This window comes from Giraffa tippelskirchi, chromosome 2 (genome assembly GCF_054371585.1).
Source record: "Giraffa tippelskirchi isolate mGirTip1 chromosome 2, T2T-mGirTip1v1.2.pri, whole genome shotgun sequence".
NCBI lineage: Eukaryota > Metazoa > Chordata > Mammalia > Artiodactyla > Giraffidae > Giraffa > Giraffa tippelskirchi.
The window spans coordinates 110764878-110784352 of NC_137276.1; the positions used below are offsets into that span (position 1 = coordinate 110764878).

At 44.3% G+C, this 19475-nt stretch overlaps 1 protein-coding gene and 1 long non-coding RNA gene across 23 annotated transcripts in view; one reads left to right on the forward strand and one right to left on the reverse strand.

The window, feature by feature from the left end:
• Nucleotides 1-19475, forward strand: part of PCNT (pericentrin) — a 106451-nt gene that overhangs the window by 64419 nt on the left and 22557 nt on the right. For 16 of the 22 annotated variants that reach the window (XM_081570242.1, XM_081570243.1, XM_081570245.1 and 13 more), the window contains 4 exons: nt 10471-11187; nt 12076-12172; nt 13994-14148; nt 18755-18964. In XM_081570242.1, the coding sequence (XP_081426368.1) occupies nt 10471-11187; nt 12076-12172; nt 13994-14148; nt 18755-18964 (1179 nt within the window). The remainder of the gene's footprint in view (nt 1-10470; nt 11188-12075; nt 12173-13993; nt 14149-18754; nt 18965-19475) is intronic. The other 6 variants (XM_081570253.1, XM_081570254.1, XM_081570259.1 and 3 more) reach the window with 1 other exon arrangement.
• Nucleotides 9563-11219, reverse strand: LOC145538325 (uncharacterized). Its single transcript, XR_014076784.1, has 3 exons — nt 11050-11219; nt 10465-10678; nt 9563-10259 (listed from the first exon to the last, which is right to left on the reverse strand). It is a non-coding gene; the product is annotated as an uncharacterized LOC145538325 (long non-coding RNA).

The window sequence follows — 19475 nt, forward strand, 5'->3', positions numbered from 1 at the left end:
GCAGCTGCGCTGTCCCCACACAACCTTCACAGCCAGCCTCCGATTCACTTGGGAAGGCTTTGCGTAGGTTGTTTGAACTTTAGGTGTTTTCCATTGCTCTCCAGCAAAGAAGAGCAGAGTAATCTATGATCCAGCAGTTTTAAATTTGGATCTAAGGACAGTTGTTGTTCCGTTATTATCTGTATAATGTATAATAATTATACATTGTTGTTTTTCAGTCACTCAGTCGTGTCCAACTCTTTGTGACCCCATGGACTGCAACACGCCAGGCTCCCCTGTCCTTCACTAACTCCCAAAATTTGCTCAAATTCATGTCCATTAACTCAGTGATGCTATCTAATCATCTCATCCTCTGCTGCCCCTTCTTCTTTGGCCTTCAGTCTTTCCCAGCATGAGGGTCTTTTCCAATGAGTCAGCTCTTATGATCCTAGGACAGAAGCTACCAGAAAGCTAACATCTCTTTTCCAGGGGCAGGAGGGAGGTTGACAACGTTGTTATTGCTGGTGTGGACATTGCAAACCATGCTGGGTGTTCCAGCCCTAACCTCCTGGTATGTGCAGGAGCCATGTGCACCATGTTGGTATTGGGAAATTGGGAAATTCTGAATTCCCCAGCACATAGGACTGTGCACTTAGGCCTGCAGTTTTGAGAGAGAAAACTTGAATCTGATGTTGTGTGTTTATCACATCCCCTTCAGAAAAGCTACTCTTTAGAGAACTTGCACTGACTCTAGAGCACTTGTCTCAGTGCCCTTGAGCCAGGAACATTTGTCTGAATTCTAAAGCTCAGCCCTGCGATATCTTGAGCTGGTGGCCAAATTTTTAGAAGTTATACACTGACAAGGAAATTACAGATTTGTTCCATAAGTCACAATTTTGTGTTTTCCAATGTTTGCATATAGAACCTTCTATACAGAACCTTTTTTCCTTAAAAACAAAAAACTTATGTCCCTAGTGAATTGCCACTGAAATAGGTTATGACAGTTGCCTTTTTGTGTATTGTGTGTGGTATGACTCAGTGATATTAAGTATGTTTATAGCACGTGACCACGCATCTCTACAGCACTTTTCCTCTTGCAAGACTGAAACTCTGTCGTGTAAACTGTAAGTTCCATTTCCCCTCTCCCCCAGCCCTGGCAGCCACCATTCTTCTGTCTGTCTCTACATAGATTTCTGAGATACTCTTTTAAGTGTTACGTAAGTGGAGTCACACAGTATTTGCCTTTCTGTATCTGGCTTATTTCACTAAGCATAATGTTATCCAGGTTCATCTATGTCATAGCAAGTGTCAGAATTTCCTTCCTTTTTAAGGCTGAATAATACTCCATTGTATGTATATACCACATTATGCTTATCCGTAAACAGTATGGACCTAACAGAAGCGGAAGGTATAAAGAAGAAGTGGCAAGAATACACTGAAGAACTGTACAAAAACGATGTACATGACCCAGATAACCATGATGGTGTGATCACTCACCTAGAGCCAGACATCCTGGAATGCGATCAAGTGGGCCTTAGGAAGCATCACTACAAACAAAGCTAGTGGAGGTGATGGAATTCCAGTTGAGCTATTTCAAATTCTAAATGATGATGCTATGAAAGTGCTGCACTCAATATGCCAGCAAATTTGGAAAACTCAGCAGTGGCCACAGGACTGGAAAAGGTTGTTTTCATTCCAATCCCAAAGAAAGGCCAAAGAATGTTCAGACTGCTGCACAATTGCACTCATCTCATGCTAGCAAAGTAATGCTCAAAATTCTCCAAGCTAGGCTTCAACAGTGCATGAACCGTGAATTTCCAGATGTTCAAGCTGGATTTAGAAAAGGCAGAGGAGCCAGAGATCAAATTGCCAACATCCATTGGATCATCGAAAAAACAAGAGAGTTCCAGAAAAACATCTCTTTCTGCTTTATTGACTACGCCAAAGCCTTTGACTGTGTAGATCACAACAAACTGGAAAATTCTAAAAGAGATGGGAATACCAGACCACGTTACCTGCCTCCTGAGAAATCTGTATGCAGATCAAGAAGCAACGGTTAGAATCAGACGTGGAACACTGGACTGGTTCCAAATTGGGAAAGCAGTATGTCAAGGCTGCATATTGTCACCTTGCTTATTTAACTTAAGCAAGTACTTATATGCACAGTATGTTATGCAAAATGCTGGGCTGCACAAAGCACAAGCTGGAATCAAGACTGCTGGGAGAAATATCAATAACCTCAGATATGCAGATGCCACCAACCTTATGGCAGAAAGCGAAGAGGAACTGAAGAGCCTCTTGGTGAAAGAGGAGAGTGAAAAAGGTGGCTTAAAACTCAACATTCAGAAACCTAAGATCATGGCATCTGGTCCCATCATTTTGTGGCAAATAGATGGGGAAACAATGGAAACAGAGACTTTATTTTCTTGGGCTCCAAAATCACTGCAGATGGCGACTGCAGCCATGAAATTAAAAGACGCTTGCCCCTTGGAGGAGAAGCTATGACCAACCTAGATAGCATATTAAAAAGCAGAGACATTACTTTGCCAACAAAGGTCCATACAGTCAAAGCTATGGTTTTTCCAGTAGTCGTGTGTGGATGTGAGAGTTGGACCATAAGGAAAGCTGAGTGCCAAAGAACTGATGCTTTTGAAGTGTGGTGTTGGAGAAGACTCTTGAGAGTCCCTTGGACTGCAAGGAGATCCAACCAGTCAATCCTAAAGGAAATCAGTCCTGAATATTCATTGGAAAGACTGATGTTAAATCTCCAATACTTTGGCCTCCTGATGCAAAGAGCTAACTCCTTGGAAAAGACCCTGATGCTGGGAAAGATTGAAGGCAGGAGGAGAAGATGACAGAGAGTGAGATGGTTGGATGGCATCACCCACTCGATGGACATGAGTTTGAGCAAGCTTCAGGAGATGGTGAAGAACAGGGAAGCCTGGTGTGCTGCAGTCCATGGGGTTGCAAAAGGTTGGACATGACTGAGCAGTGAACTGAACTGATACTTATCTGTTCATCTGTCAATGGATGCTTGAGTTGCTTCTACATTTTCAAAATTTTTATTTGTATTGTTTTATTTGGCTGCTGAAGGTCTCAGTTGTGGCACCTGACATCTTCATTGCTATGTGCGGGCTCCTTGGTTGCTTCATACAGGCTTTTTAGTTGTGGCATACAGGCTCTTTAGTTGGGGTGTACGGGATCTCGTTCCTTGACCAGGGATTGAACCCAAACCCCCTTCATTGGGAGTGCAGAGTCTTAATCACTGGACCACCAGAGATGTTCTACCTCCACGTTTTAACTTGTGAATAGTGCTGCTGTGAACATGGTGTACAGATATCTCTTTGAGACCTTGGTTTCAGTTCTTTTAGGTATGTACCCAAAACTAGAGTTGCTGGATCATGTGATAATTCCATTGTGAATTTTCAGAAAAACTACTGTAGTGCTTTCCGCAGTGGCTGTACCATTTTACAGTTCTATCAAAAGTATACGAAGATTCCAAGTTCTCCACATCCTCACCATTGCTTGTTATTTTTTTGTTTTTTTTGATAGTAGTCATCCTAATGGTTGGGAGTTGGTATCTAATTATAGTTTTGGTTTGCATTTCTCAAATGATTAGTATTATTGAATATCTTTTCATGTGCTCATTGGCCATTTATATATGTTCTTTAGAGAGATGTCTGATCATGGCAAATTTTGAATCAGGTTGTATGTTTTTTTTAATTGAGTTTTAGGAGTTCTTTATATATTTCTGGGTATATTAATCCCTTTTCAGGTATTGTTGTTCAGTTGCTAAGTTCTGTCTGACTCTTTGCAACCTCATGGACTGCAGCACACCTCGCTTCCCTGTCCTCCACTATCTCCTGGAGTTTGCTCAAGTTCATGTCCATTGAGTCGGTGATGCTATCTAACCATCTCATCCTCTGCCACCTTTTTCTCCTTTTGCCTTCAATCTTTCCTAGCATTAGGGTCTTTCCAGTTAGTCAGCTCTTCACACCACGTGGCTAAAGTATTGGTTAAATAATGAAGATCCCATGTATTATCAGGTGTATGATTTGTAAATAGTTTTTCCCATTTTGTGTGTTGCATTTTTACTCTGTGGACAGTGTCTTTTGATGCACAAATTTTAAAAATGTCATGAAGTCCAATTTGTCTTTTATCTGTCTGATATCTTTGGTATAATATACAAGCAATCATTGCCAGATTCAGCATCGTGAAGCTTTTGCCATGTTTTCTCCTCAGAGTGTAATAGTTTTATGTCTTTGATCTATTTGGGGTTAATTTTTGTATGTGGTTTTAGGTAATGATCCAACTTCATCATTCTTTTGAATGTTAATATCCTACATTCCCAACATCATTTGTGAAAAGACTGTCCTTTTCCACTGAATGATTTTAGCACCATTGTCAAAAATCATTTAACAGTATATGCAAATGTCTATTTCTAGGCTTTCTGTACTAGTTTGTATGTTTGTTTTTATGTGAATCTGACACTGTTTTGATTACTATAGCTTTGTCATAAATTTTGAAATCAAGAAGTACTGAATCCTTCAGTTTTGTTCTTGTTAGATATGTTGGATTATTTTGGCTGTTCAGGGTCCTTTAAAACACCATATGAATTTCAGGATGGGTTTTTTAATTTCTGTAAAAAATGTCTTTGGAATTTTGATAGAACAGCTTTGCATATGTAGAATGCTTTGGGTGGTATTGACACACATTTTAATTTTAATACTAAGCCTTTAAATCCATAGCCATGAGACATATTTCCACTTACTAATTTCTTTTAACAGTGTCTGTAGTTCCATTGTTCAAGTCTCTCACCTCCTTGATGAATTCTTGGTTATTTTTTCCTTTCTTCCTTCCCTTTTTTTAAAAAAATTATTCATTTTTGTTGTTGTTGCTGTCGTAAATGGAATTGTTTTAATTTTCTTTTCAGATAGTTCCTGTATAGAAATGCAGCTGACTTTGTATCTTGTGATTTTACTGAATTCATGCATTAGTTCTAACAGTTTCTGTGTGGAATCTTTATGTTTTCTACATGTAGGATCATATCATCTGTGAATATAGATCATTTTACTTCTCCTTTTCCAGTTTGGATGCCGTTTATTTCTTTCTCTTGTCTAATTGTTCTGGCTAAGATTTCCAGTACTGTGTTGAAGGGAATTGGGCATCCTTTCCTTGTTGCTGATCTTAGAGAAAAAGCTTTCAGTTTATTGTCCTTGAGTATGGTGTTCACTGTGGGTTTCTCGTGTGGCTTTTATGTGTTAACATAGTTTCCTTTTGCTTCTGCTGCTGCTGCTGCTAAGTTGCTTCAGTCGTGTCCGACTCTGTGCGACCCCATAGATGGCAGCCCACCAGGCTCCGCTGTCCCTGGGAGTCTCCAGGCAAGAACACTGGAGTGGGTTGCCATTGCCTTCTCCAGTGCATGAAAGGGAAAAGTGAAAGTGAAGTCGCTCAGTCGTGTCCAACTCTTAGCGACCCCATGGACTGTAGCCTACTAGGCTCCTCTGTCCATGGGATTTTCCAGGCAAGAGCACTGGAGTGGGGTGCCATTGCCTTCTCCGTCCTTTTGCTTCTAGTATGCTGAATTAAATGTTGTGAAAGGGTATTAGATTTTGTCCAGTGCTTTTTCTGCATCAACTGAGATGATATGTGACTTTTTCTTCCTTTGTTTTGTTAATGTACTATATTAGATTGACTGATTTTCCTATGTAGAATTTAAGGAATAAGTACCACTTAATTATGATGTATAACCCTTTTAATATCCTGTTGAATTCAATTTGCTATTATTTTGTTGAGAATTTTCGGATAAATATTTATAAGGGATGTTGATTTATAGTTTTCATTTTTTGTAGTATCTTAGGCTTTAAGGTAGGAGAAGGCAATGGTACCCCCACTCCAGTACTCTTGCCTGGAAAATCCCATGGACAGAGGAGTCTGGTAGGCTGCAGTCCATGGGGTCGCTAAGAATCGGACACGACTGAGCGACTTCACTTTCACTTTTCCCTTTCATGCATTGGAGAAGGCAATGGCAACCCACTCCAGTATTCTTGCCTGGAGAATCCCAGGGACGGGGTGGGGAGCCTGGTGGGCTGCCATCTATGGGGTTGCACAGAGTCGGACACGACTAAAGCGACTTAGCAGCAGCAGCTGCTGCCTTTAAGGTAATGCAGCCCTCATAGAATGAATCAGGAGGCAGTCCCTCTGCTTCTGTGCTAGGGAAGAGATTGCAAAGAATTGTTATAATTTCTTTCTTATATGTTGGGTAGAATTCACCAGTGAACTCATCTGGGCCTGGGGCTTCCCCCTTTTCAACTTGCTAGAAAAGTTTGAGAAGGATTGATAGTAGTTCTTTACATGTTTGATGGAATTCACCAGCAAAGGCATCAGGTCCAGTGCTTTGTTTCATAGAGAGATTTTTTTATTATTGATTCAATCTCCTTCTTTGTCTCTTATAACTTTTCTTGGCTTAAATTTATTTTGTCTGATATTGAAAGGGTCACCTGCCCTTCTTTGGTTACTGTTTGCATGGAATATCTTTCCTTATCCTTTTATTTTCAACCTGTTTGTGTCTTGGGGTTTAAAGTGAACTTCTGTGGACAGCATATATTGAATTGACCACAGAGTTCCTTAGGTTTTAATGTTAAAATAAAAGGAACATCTTTCATTCTCACCAAGAACTTTATTGAACAATGTAGTCATCATTTTGTTCCACGACCTTCTGCCATTTTTCAGGCAACTTCATAATTCCATCTTCCCAAAAGTTTTTATCTTTTTAAAAGGTGCCTTTCCATGAAATTGAAATTTTTTCCTCTAAGAGAATTTTGTAAAGACTGAAATAAATAGAAATCCAAAGCTGGAATGTCTGGTGAATACAGTGAATGAATTGAAACTTCCCAGTCTGTAACAGTTTTTGTCTGGTCATCAAAGAAACATGTGGTCTTGCTTATCCTGGTGGAAGACTGTGACTTTTCTGTGGACTAATTTTGGACTGATTTTCGTTGAATGCCACTTTCAGTTGGTCTAATTGGGAGCAGTACTTGTTGGGATTTATTCTTTGGTTTTTCTGGAAGGAGCTTGTGATAAACGACTACCTTCCCATCCCACCATATACACAACATTACCTTCTTTGGATGAAGAAAGCCTTTGGTGTAGTTGGTGGTGGTTCATTTCACTAGCCCTATGATCTCTTCCATTCCACATTATTGTACAATATCTACTTTTCATTACTTGTCACAATTTGTTTTAAAAATGAAACATTTTCGTTACATTTAAGGATCACATGCGGAAGAATGGTCAAGAAGGTTCTTTTCACTTAACTAATGTGGAACCCAAACATCAAAGCAATTAACATAACCCAGCTGGTGCGAATGATTTTTAACACTTGATTTGGATATTTTGAGTATGTCGGCTATCTACTGCATGATATAATGTTGATTGGTCTCAATTAACATCTCTGATTGCTAACAACTCCAACTGGTCTGCCTGACCTTGGAGCATCGCTCAGTGAGAAATGTCCAGTATGAAATGTCGCCACTTTTGACATGTTTGATCGGTCACAGCATGGTCTCCATACACTGAACAAATCTTTCGCCTTTCAGTTGCGTTTTTACCTTTCTTGAAATAATAAAGCATAGTATGGCAAAAATGTTGCTTTTCTACCATCTTAAATATTAAATGGCTACACAAAAATTCACCAATTTTGATGTTTTATTAAAAATGCTGATATGACACAGTCACAATACAGTCTAACAAAATTGTTTCGAATGGTGTTAAACACAACTAAGCACCGCTAGAGCCATCTTACGGGAAAAAGCGAGCGAACCTTTTCGCCAGCCCGATAGTGGGATTGTGTGTTCTTAACCATTCTGCCAGTCTCTGTTTGGAGAGCTTTATCCATTTACATTTAAAGTTGTTACTGATAAGGAAGCCTGTGCTTTTGTCATTTTGCTGTTTTCTTTATGCCTTATAGCTCTTTTTGATCCCTCATGTCCTACATTACTGTCTTTTCTTGCATTTAATTGATTTCTTAAAATAGTGAAATGTTTTTAAGTTCCTCTCTCATATCTCTTTGTGTGTGTTCTATTGCTGTTTTCACATTTAGCATCCTAACACAAAATACTGATTTGAATTTATACCAGCTTAAGTTTAATAACACATGAACTCTGTTCCTTTTAGCTGCATCCCCACTCCTTTTGGTTTTTGATGTAATAAAAACACATCTTTATAACTCTGTGCCTCAAAACATAATAATTCCTTTAAATGCATTAATCTCTTAAATTATGTAGAAAACACATGTGGAGTTAGAAACTAAAGTTACAGTAATACTAACTTTTAGATTAATAACTTAAGATTGTATATATTAGTCTTTTAAATCATGATGAAAACAAAAAATGCAGTTAGAAACCATTGTTACAGTAATGTTAGATTTTATAACTGCCCATATGTTTACCTACTGAGATCTTTATATCTCTGTACAGCTTTGCGTTACTGTCTAGGGTTCTCTTATTCCCCTTGCAGGACTCTCTTGAATGGGGGCTTCCCTGGTGGCTCAGATAGAGAACCTGCCCGCCAATGCAGGAGACACAGGTTCAGTCCCTGAGTGAGGAAGATCCCCTGGAGAAGGAAATGGCAACCTACTCCAATATTCTTGCCTGGGAAATCCCATGGACAGAGGAGTCTGGTGGGCTTAGCAACTAAACAACAACTCTCTTGAACATTCCTTACAGGGCAGGACTTAGTGGTAACAACCTCCCTCAACTTCTGTTTATCTGCGAATGTCTTATTTCTCGCTTACTCTTGAGGGAGTCTTGCTGGATTTAGGTTTCTTAGTTGACAGTTCTTCATCTTCTAGCCCTTTGAATATACAGACCCACTATTCTCTGGCCTTCTAAGTTTCTGGTGGAGAGATCTGTTGATAAACTTACTGAAGATCTTTGTATACGACAAGTCACTTCTCTCTTGCTGTTTTCAAGAGTCTCACTTTGGCTTTGTGTAAGTTTGATTATGACATGTCCTGGTGTCAGCCTATTTAAGTTCATCTTACTTGGAGTTGGTTGAGTTTCCTGGGTGCTTATGTTCATATCGTTCATCAAATTTGGAAAGTTCATCCATTATGTCCTTATATATTTTCTTTGCCTCCTCCTCTCTCCCTTCTTATGGGACTCCATTAGTGTGTCTGTTGGCTTGTTTAGTGGGGTCCCACAGGTACCTGAGGCTCCATTTACTTTTCTCAACCTCCTTCCCAGCCATCATTCTGTCTTCACGTTTACTAATTCTTTCTTCTGCCTTCTCAGATCTACCTTTGAATCCCTTTAGTGAGTCTTAAATTTCAGTTATTATAGTTTTCAACTCCAGAATTTCTTTGTGATTTCTTTTTTCTTTATTGATGTTTCTGTTTTGTTCATTTTTTTTTTTAACACTTTCTCCATATTTTCCTTAGTTCTTTGAGCATCTTTAAGACATTGTGTTAAAGTCTTTGTCTAATTCATCCACCATCAAGTCTTTTTCAAGGATTGTTTCTGTAGACATACTTTTTCCTGTGCAGGGTCTATACTTTCCTATTTCCTTTTTTTTTTTTTGGTGATTTTTGTTGTTATTGTTGAACACTGAACCTTTTTAATCTTACTAATTAACCTAGAAATCATACTGTCCTTCCTTCTCAGTATTTGCTTTTTTGTTGTTGTTGTTCTTGTGGGGTTGTTATTTTTATTTTGGATTGATATCTCTGTGCAGAGGATCAGCCTGAGATGTAAACTTAAGTTCTCAGATCTTTTCTGAGCCTGTTCCTTTTTCCCAGGCACAGGTAGTCACTTTATAATTTCCTCTGTATATGCAGTTGTTTTTAAATGTCCTAGTTTAAATTTTTTCCCCGAAGAGGAAAACACAGTGGAAGGGATAAGAGGGCACCAGTCCTTTCATTCCCCTGGAAGTCACTTTCACCAGATGGTCAGGTGCAGCAGCCTGGTTGCCTGCATCTGTCTGCTCCTCTGATCAGAAGCAGCAGTCAGAGCACCGCTCCCAGTTTTCGGAGGACAGCCCACCCTGCTTCCTGCAGATGCTTCAGGGCACGTGCACAGCTGCCCCAAGGCCCTGGAATGGGGGTTGGGTGGTGCTTCTGTGCTAAGAGCTGAGAGCAGTTACCCACCAGTCCTTCAGTAGACTGCAGACTTCCAGAGTAGTCATATTGGACATGTTCTGCCAGTGCGGCTGTCATCCAGGTGGGAAAGGGGCCCCTGGTGCTGCCTGCCCTCCCGTCCTTCCAGATCTTTTCCAGTGGTTACCTTAGGGAACAAGTTTTAAGCTTTGAGCCCTTCATGGGATTTTTAAAAACTTAAAATCTTAAAGAGTCTAGAGGGACAAAGGGCTCATCATGAAACCACATCCTTAATTGTTTAGACAGTCTCTGAAACTGGCTCATAAATAACAGACAGGCAAATGTGACAACATGAAATTCAGTCATTTTACTGTATGCATGTTCTTCCTTACCTGCAGGATAAGGGAAAAGTACTGGAAGATTGTCGGCTACAGAAAGTTGATCTCATAGCTCAGGTGAAACAACTTCAAGAAAAACTGAACCATCTGGTGTGTTCCATGAGCTTCCAAAACATCAAGATGGAGGACTTTAAATATCATCAGGCGCTGGCATCTCCATGTGCTTTAGAAGATGGTTTGAGTGATAGTTCTGATAACAGTGAAGAAACTGACAAATCACCTCCTTTTGATACATTTAACAACATATGGGATCTAGCTGAGGTCACTGGAAATTCGGATTCATTGATAAGAAATGAGGAGCCAGATGCTCCCACGGGAGAGCAGGTCACTTTGCAAGACAGGTCACTCTGCTTGCAGGGCCACTTGCACGGGTGCTCCCAGGACCTCACCCATTCCCAGGGGTCCAAGCCCTTGAAGAACATGCTCAGGACGATGGACCTGTCCTCCTGGAGCTCCCCTGAGGTTGTCAGGGAGGACTCAACCCTCGAGCCCCTGCCCAGCCTGCCCCTGACACCCTGCTCAGATGCCCTGAGCCTGCACAGCCTGGACACCTCACTTTGGGATGGGACAAGCACCCACCTGCTCCAGGCTGACCAGTCAGGGCGGCTTTATTACCCAGGCGAGTCAGCTGCAGGAACAGCCCCTAGGTGGGTGGGGTCTCCATTGGCTGCAGATGGCGCTCCCTCCGCCGACCACCATGCTCAGCGGGTGCCTGTGGTAAGTAGTCTCCCCAGGCTCTGTCCTGATCTGGGCCCATGGGATGCTGAAGGCCACTTTGTTCACACTGGGCTATGTCTCTGGCCGCTGGAGTCACAGCTGCAGCCATTGTTGGCTCACCTCCTGCTGTGGCCATTCGGCCAGGTGTGGGTGAGCACTTGACAGTCCCTTGGTCAGCAAGTGTAGGGACGGTCAGCGTTCTGCAGGATGGACCCAAATCTACTGTAATAGGAACATCCAGAGCACTTGGGTTGTTTTTAACAATATATGAAATGCCTTGGTCTTACTCAGATCCACTGCAGACCTGAGTTTGCTAAGTCACACTGGCTTTGGGAAGTGTCGTCAAAAACCCACCTTCATGTGTGGTCTGCATATCGGCTCTTAGTCTGAATATGTTTTTTAGGTTTATTTTCAGTTGTATTTCATGTTTCACAGGATCTACATATAATGTAATCAGTTTCAAGGACACTTAAATGTATTATTTTGGGGTTAGATTATATTTTATCTAACATAGTTTTGAGATTTTGTGTATTTTGGATTAGCTGAAAAATAAATTATACGTGCAATTTGAAGTATCCGTGTATTACCACTCCATATCCATATGCTTCCATTTCATAGCCATATGCTACCACACACCATGCAAAATTTTAAAAATCTGAAATATTTGCCAGTGAAACCTTTAAAATATTCCTAGAGAAATGTAGATGAGTTTGATTAAAATGAACTTTATGACCTTGTGTCCACCAGCTTTGAATCCTTTTTTGTTTGAGTTCTATGTGGGAGGGTGATAAATTCAGGTCTTAGAAAGTTTCCATCTGGCAAGTTCAATTCTATGATATTAAAACATTATCATTTTGTGACCATTTATAAATCTACGTGTTTGAACAGGAGAAGGATGTTGAAGATTTTATCATAACATCTCTTGATTCTCAAGAAAAGTCAAGATCACCTCCTCTCGGGTTAGAAGGAAAAAGCGATGGAAAAAGTGAGTCAGTCACAAACTTTGTTTTTACAGTTTCAGAGCATAGACTGGCCCACATCTCTGTGTCTCTGCATCTCTCTCTGTCTCTGTCTCCCCCCGGGTTTGTGTTCTGTTACTTGGGGACCTGAAGCCATTTTCTTCCTGAGAAGGTCACATGTATTTCGTGGGGTCTAGTCCACAGCACTGTAGTCGTGTCAGGACGCTCCCTTGGGACAACATCAAGTCCACAGACGTTCCTGAGGTTTTGTCCTGTTAGTGCCCTTTACAGAATCTAGCAGCGGCCAGCACTATGAATCCAGATGTCCTTTGTGGGGTGGATTCTGGTAAGGCAGGCCAGGTGCCAGGCACAGAGCTCTGGCCATGAGGACCCTGTGGTCCTGGGCAAGCCTGTTGGCGTGTGTGAGCACATGGCAGTTTCTCCTCGGGAAATGGAAGCACAGTAATGGTGCTGCGCTCTTCCTGCAGGTCAGCTCAGATCCTGTGGTCATACTGCCAGGTTTCATCCTTTTCCTTCTGAACAGCCAAGTGTGCTGGGTAGGTTTTCAAGACCTTGGAATGGTCTCTTCTCATATTCAGACCCACTTAGCCTCTATCGATGGTTCTTGGTGGTCCTGCCTGTATTGTTACAGCGGTGGTCACCACACCATGGCTCCCTGACCTCACACTTTCTTATATAATTGTTAGATTTTTACAAGTGAGCTACCTCAAGTTGTTTTGATGTTTTAATAAAGTCCTCGTTGGCTCCCGGGGTGCTTTTGAGGACAGGGCAGCAGTGAAGCCCGGATCAGAGGCTGTGTCAGCACTCGCCACTCAGGGCCAGCTCTTTCCAGCTGATGCTCTTGCTTCTCCTCGGCAGCAGCTGCGCGGTGTAACAGTGTGAGTGGCTGCAAGGTGCATCCCCATGCAGCCTCTCATCCACTTTCCTGAGGACCCCATACTTAGCTTTCAGAAGTTCACTCTAGTGTTTGTTCCTAAATCACGGGTTCTAGTTAAAGTAACAGCTCTCCACCTCCTGGCAACAGACCCCACCCACCTCCTGCCCTGATTCCTGGAAGCGCAGCCTGCATTTTCTGCCCCATCACCAGCCAAGAGAGCATGCACTTCAAGGACATGTGTCCAAGTGCAGCTGTGCGCTGCCCTCCACGGCCTTCCCCGTGTTCTGGACGTGGTCCTTGCCTTGGGTCAGATCCCTCATCCTTTCTGTTCTCTACAAGTTTCTGGAGAAAAGTGTGTGCGAGGTGCTTTTTGTATGAACGTTGACATCTTCCTGATTTGAGGCTTGGGCTTGGCCCTGGGCGGGCAGCAGGTTCCTGCAGAGTTTGGAGCCTGCAGTCCTGGGCCTGGATGTGGTGAGTGTAGCGCCTGGTCCCCAGAGCGTGTCATCCACCTGAAAACTCCTCTTACTCCTTGGCTTATCTCCCCTGAGCTTTCTCTCTTTTGTCTTCTTCATTCTCATTGACCACATATTGGACCTCCTGGACTTACTTTATTTTCTCTTTTTCCACATCTTTGTTTTCTTGTTCTCATATCTAAAAGATTTTTCAGAACTTCTTAAGCTTCCTACTGTTTGAATTCTGTTCTAATTTCTGATTCTTCCTTTTCTTGTGAGGCTTCCATTCCCCCTTCCTGAATGATACTGCCCTTGTTATTTCTCTGGGAATGTTAGTTTTTCTGATGTTTTCTGTTAGCTGCCTTGACTCTGTTTCTTCTGACTCTCTGAGACTCTGTTTCTCTCTGTCTTTTGCTGTGTTTGAGTGCTCTGTGGCATGTGTGAGAAGTTAGACTTCTGGGCCAGTCCAGCCTGACTGTGCAGTGTGTTTCCAGGTGGTGGTGTGGGGTTTGCAGAACCACTGAGCCAAGGTTCGGGAAGACTGGGAACTCCCACTGCCAGCCCTGCAGCACCCCCCTTCACCCCCAGGGGCTGCCAACAGCCACTGGACACCATGAAGGAGAAGGAAGTCCATCCGAAGCAAGTGAAGGTAATGGCTGTGGGGAGGAGGGCAGCTCAAGGGGCCTTCCCTCTGGCCGGTCAGTAGCTGTACCAGCCTCAGCCCTGCTCTGACTTTGTGCCTCGTGTCATATTTCTGGGAGGAGATATGCTGCTGTTGGGAGGGTCATAGGGACAGTTGTCCCAGGTGGGTACGCTGCTACACTGGTGGGGCCACAGCCATGCTTGGGGAACCGGCTTCTCCCATAGTGCCTGTCACAGCATAGTACACAGTGGGCCTGCCTGCACAGTGTCGTCACGAGCCTCAAGACAAATGTCGATCTGTGTCCTGAGTCTCGTTCAGGTGCCGGAACTCACAACCCTGTTTGGGAAGCAGTTGGGGTTGTTGCTTGTTTGGCCTTGGAGGCTTTCATGAGATCACCTGGGGGCTCTGTGCCAGGACACCCCCCGCTGGGCACCCGCAGAGGCGGGAGGGGCTGCATTCTGCAAGCCCAGGGAACCTGCCCCGCTCTGCCGCAGGCCCGTGGCTCAGAGGTGTTTTTTCATCCTTCCGAGTCTGCACAAGGTGCTGTTCTTTGCTCTTGAGAAGGAAGATCGTTGCTCTTGGCTTGCGCAGCCCAAACAGAACACGTGTTTGATGTTGCATGGCATGGGCACACCCAGAATGTCACCATATCCCCACTGCCACTGTCCGCAGGGCACTGGGAGCGATGGAGGGTCCCATGAGTCTCTGTTCTGGAAGCCCTGACGGTCGCCCTGAGCCACCCCTGGGCAGCTCCCGGGTCCCAGGGCTGAGTCCGTGTTGGCCTCTCACAGCTGTGCTCCAGAGGATCCCTCGGGTCAAGCTGGTTCTCTGAGATGAGGAGAGATGGCCACCCCATCGGCGTCCAGGGATTTAACCTGGAGGCAGAATATGAACATTTTTCTAGCTTAGCTGACACGTGACAAGATAAGGATTTACATGTCTATGTTGCAAAATGACCACAGTAAGGTCAGTTAACGCCTCCCCTATCCTGAAAGGCAGAATTTGGGGGGAACTTTTCTCAGGTTTTCTTCTGTCTTCACTTTAGAAATCTTTTTATGGCAAAACCATTGATGTAAACTTGGCTAAATAAGTAAATATGTCACTGTCCTTTTATTTTTAAGATTTTTTTATTCTTCGGCTGTGCTGGGTCTTCATCACTGCTTGCAGGCTTTCTCTAGTTGCAGCGAGCTGGGACTGCTGTTTGTTGTGGTGCATGGGCTTCTGGGGTGGCTTCTCATTACAGAGCACAGGCTAAAGGCACGCAGGCTTCAGTCCTTCAGTCGTTGCGGCTCATGTGCTCTAAAGTGCTGGCTCAGTAGTTGTGGCACTCGGGCTTAGCTGCTCCACGGCATGTGGGATCTTCCCAAACCAGGAGTCAAACCCATGTCTCTTGCATTGCAAGGTGGATTCTTAACCACTGGACTACCAGAGAGCCCCCACTGTCCTGTTTTATTCAGGTAGTAAGTGTCCACAAAGGAAACAATTTTGATGTTAAGCAAAATTTTCTTTGAAATTATATTAAAAATGATACTGTTTTTATTCCTTTAAGAATTGTAATTGAAGTAATGTCTTCTAGCTGTTTCTTCTTTTTTTTACATTCCTCAACTTTTTATATGACGTAAGACCTTAAAAACACATTTCTGCTAGTGTTTCCAACCCAGGTAACCTCATATGAGGATTCCTAATTTTTAAAGAAGCCATTTGGTTGTTAATAACCATGTTTTATGCTTAGGCTTTGACACTTAGTATTTGATACTTAGGTATTAGAAATGGAAGGAAAGAAAATCAGCAAAGCCCTTTTGGGGAGTGCGGAGGTGGTGGGAGAGAAACTCAGGAGTGGTCACCCCAAGGCAGCCAGTTCTGTTAGTCGGAGCCCAGCTTCCATGTTCCCTGCCGGCTGCCCCTGCCCCGCCTCGCTGTCCTCAGCAGGGGCCTGTGGACCTCTTTCCCTGGGGCTGAGTCTCAAAAGCATCGGGCAGTCACAGCTTGGCCTATCTTGAAGCTGGGGACACTGGTGAAGGCCCGGTTGGTGAGGACAGAGGGCCTCATTCGTCACCACTGTTCTATTCCAGTGTGTCTTTCAGAACATGCGGCTTCTCATTGTGTGACCCACGGCCTGCGGGCTCCCTGTCCACATGACCCTCCCCGGCTCCCACCCCTCCTTTCTTGTGGCTGCTGTTTGCATCCATTCTGTGTCATGTACACTGTTTTTTAATGTGAAATTGTTTTACGGTGTTAAAGATGACTGCTTTTAAAGTAAACATATATTGTGGCATCCAGCATATTTCAGTTTTTTGGCCTCATCATTAGAATTAGAGGAAAACCTGTTTCTATTATGTTTGAGTGACTAGTTGTTCTTTGTCACAGGCCTCCAAAGTTGCTCTTTTTGCTTTTCCCTAAGATGCCCTTGTGGAGCCTGTGTGTGCGTGGCATGGGCTGGTCCTGGTGTCCAGACGCGATGTTGTTGTAGCCCCAGCTTCTAGGAGGACGGCCCTGGGTGGGGGCTGCCTCCTTCCGCTCTCAGCTTCTGTGCGTAGGACAGACAGCTGGCAGGTGTGTCCCATGTCTGTAACTCCTCTCCAAATCCCAGTGGTATGGAAGTCCCTTCCAGTGCTCACAGACCCCGTGGCGGGACTCTGGCCGAGCGGGGTCGTGGGAGGGCTGCAGTGGTCAGTGGTCAGCCTGGTACTGTCTGCTGGTGCCTCGCTTACGCACGGGTAACTGTGTGGCCCTCCGGTCTCCCTCCTGGAGGGCAGCTTTGGTCCTGGAGAGCCAGGGAACCACCCAGCATCTTGCTGACCTGGCCGTGGATTTCCCTGAAATGAGTGTCCACCTGAGGGAGCAGGTGGGACGCTGGATTGTAGGGTCTCTCTTGGAGCAGCTCATACGGAAATTCACTTGTCTCTGACAGTGGTGGTGGTGGTTGTTCAGTCGCTCAGTCGTGTCTGACTCTTCGCAACCCCATTGACTGCAGAACACCAGGCTTCCCTATCCTTCACTATCTCCCGGAACTTGCTCAAACTCATGTCCATTGAATTGGTGATGCCATCCAACCATTTGTCACCCCTTTCTCCTCCTGCGTTTAATCTGTCCCAGCATCAGGGTCTTTTCCAATGAGTCAGCTCTTCGAATCAGGTGGCCAAAGTATTGGAGCTTCAGCATCAGTCCTTCGAATGAACATTCGCGGTTGATTTCCTTTAGGATTGACTAGTTTGATCTCCTTGCTGTCCAAGGGACTCTCTAGAGTCTTCTCCAGCACCATAATTTGAAAGCATCAATTCTTTGGCACTCCGCCTTCTTTATGGTCCAGCTATCACATCCGTACATGACTATTGGAAAAACCATAGCTTTGACTATACAGACCTTTGTTGGCAAAATGATATCTCTGCTTTTTAATATGCTGTCTACGTTTGTCATAGCTTTTCTTCCAAGGAGCAAGTGTCTTTTAATTTCATGGCTACATAAGAAAGCTGAGTGCCAAAAAAATCAATGCTTTTGAACTGTGGTGTTGGAGAAGACTCTTGAGAGTCCCTTGGACTGCAAGGAGATCAAACCAGTCAATCCTAAAGGAAATCAGTCCTGCATATTCATTGGAAGGACTGATGCTGAAGCTGAAGCTCCAATACTTTGGCCACCTGATGGGAAGAACTGATTCATTGAAAAAGACCCTGATGCTGGGAAAGATTGAAGGCAGGAGGAGAAGGGGACCACAGAGGATGAGATGGTTGGATGGCATCACCGACTCGATGGACATGAGTTTGAGCAAGCTCCGGGAGTTGGTGATGGACAGGAAACCCTGATGTGCTACTATCCATGGGGTCACAAAGAGTCAGACAGGACTGAGAGACTGAACTGAACTAACAGTCACTGTCTGCACTGATTTGGGAGCCGAAGAAAATAAGATCTGTCACCGTTTCCACTTTTTCCCCATCTATTTGCCGTGAAGTGATGGGACCAAATGCCATGATCTTAGTTTTTTGAATGTTGAATTTTAAGCCAGCTTTTGCACTCTCATTCACTTTCATCAAGAGGCTCTTCAGTTCTTCTTTGCTTTCTGCCATAAGGGTGGTGTCATCTACATATCTGAAGTTATTGTTATTTATTCCTGCAATCTTGATTTCAGCTTGTGCTTCCTGCAGCCCAGCGTTTCTTATGATGTACTCTACATGTAAGTTAAATAAGCAGGGTGACAGTATACAACCTTGACTTAACTCCTCTCCCAATTTGGAAACAGTCCGTTATTCCATGTCCAGTTCTGTTGCTTCTTGACCTGCATACAGGTTTCTCAGGAGGCAGGTAAGGTGGTCTGGTATTCCTATCTCTTGAATTTTCCAGTTTATTGTGATCCACACAAAGGCTTTAGCTTATCAATTAAGTAGAAGTAGATGTTCTTCTGGAATTCTCTTGCTGTTTCTATGACCCAGTGGATGTTGGTAAGTTGATCTCTGGTTCCTCTGCCTTTTCCTCCGCCTGTTACAGGAGGAATGTTTGGTCAGAGCAGTAGACTCTGCGCAAAGGCTGTGGGGTGGCCTGGTGAGCCTTCATGGGTGACAGCGATGGTGAGAGGCTTCACGCCACTTTTCCTTCTTTCTGAAATGTTTGTCTGTTTCAGGATTTGCTGCAGATGGTGTGTGATGAAAGCCACCACATCCTGGCCCTGTCTGAATACCGAGGACCCCCCCGCATCCTGAGCAGGATCGAGCCCAGCACCCCCCTCGAGTGCCTTCCAATAGAGGGCCAGGGCCTGCTGGAGGCAGTGCCTGCTCCCAGGGAGCATCCCACCCCAGGACCCCAGAAGGAAGAGAAGGTACAGGGCTTCAAGGTAAAGAAGTGAAGCAGTGGGCATGGACCAGTCAAGAAATGAGAGTAAAGGGACATGAGGCAGGTCAGCGGTAGGCGGGGAAGCCGTGCCTGGTCAGCCACTCTCTCACTCACATCCTTTGGGCTCCAGCCCCATGTCAGCCCCTTCCTGACCCTGTTCAGGCAGGAGAGGCTTGGGGAAGAGACACGATGGAGCTCTGCTGGCAGCTTTTGATGGAGATGGGTGTGGGGGTGGGGTCTGCGACCACAAGGTCTCAGTGTCCACTCCTTGACTGAGGGGCAGCACGGAGGTGAGGGACAGATGCTGAGTCCCCATGCACAGGGAGCCGACTGGCCTTGGAGTGTGGCTGCAGCAGTGGGCAGACCCCGAGCTTTAGGGGAAGGGGGCAGGTGGGCCCAAGCTGGCCAAAAGGCAGCCAGCTTATGCATGGTCTCTACAGACACACCTGTGCGCGCACACACGGACCACATAGATGCACCTGCATGTGTGTGTATGCACGCACTCGGCCTGG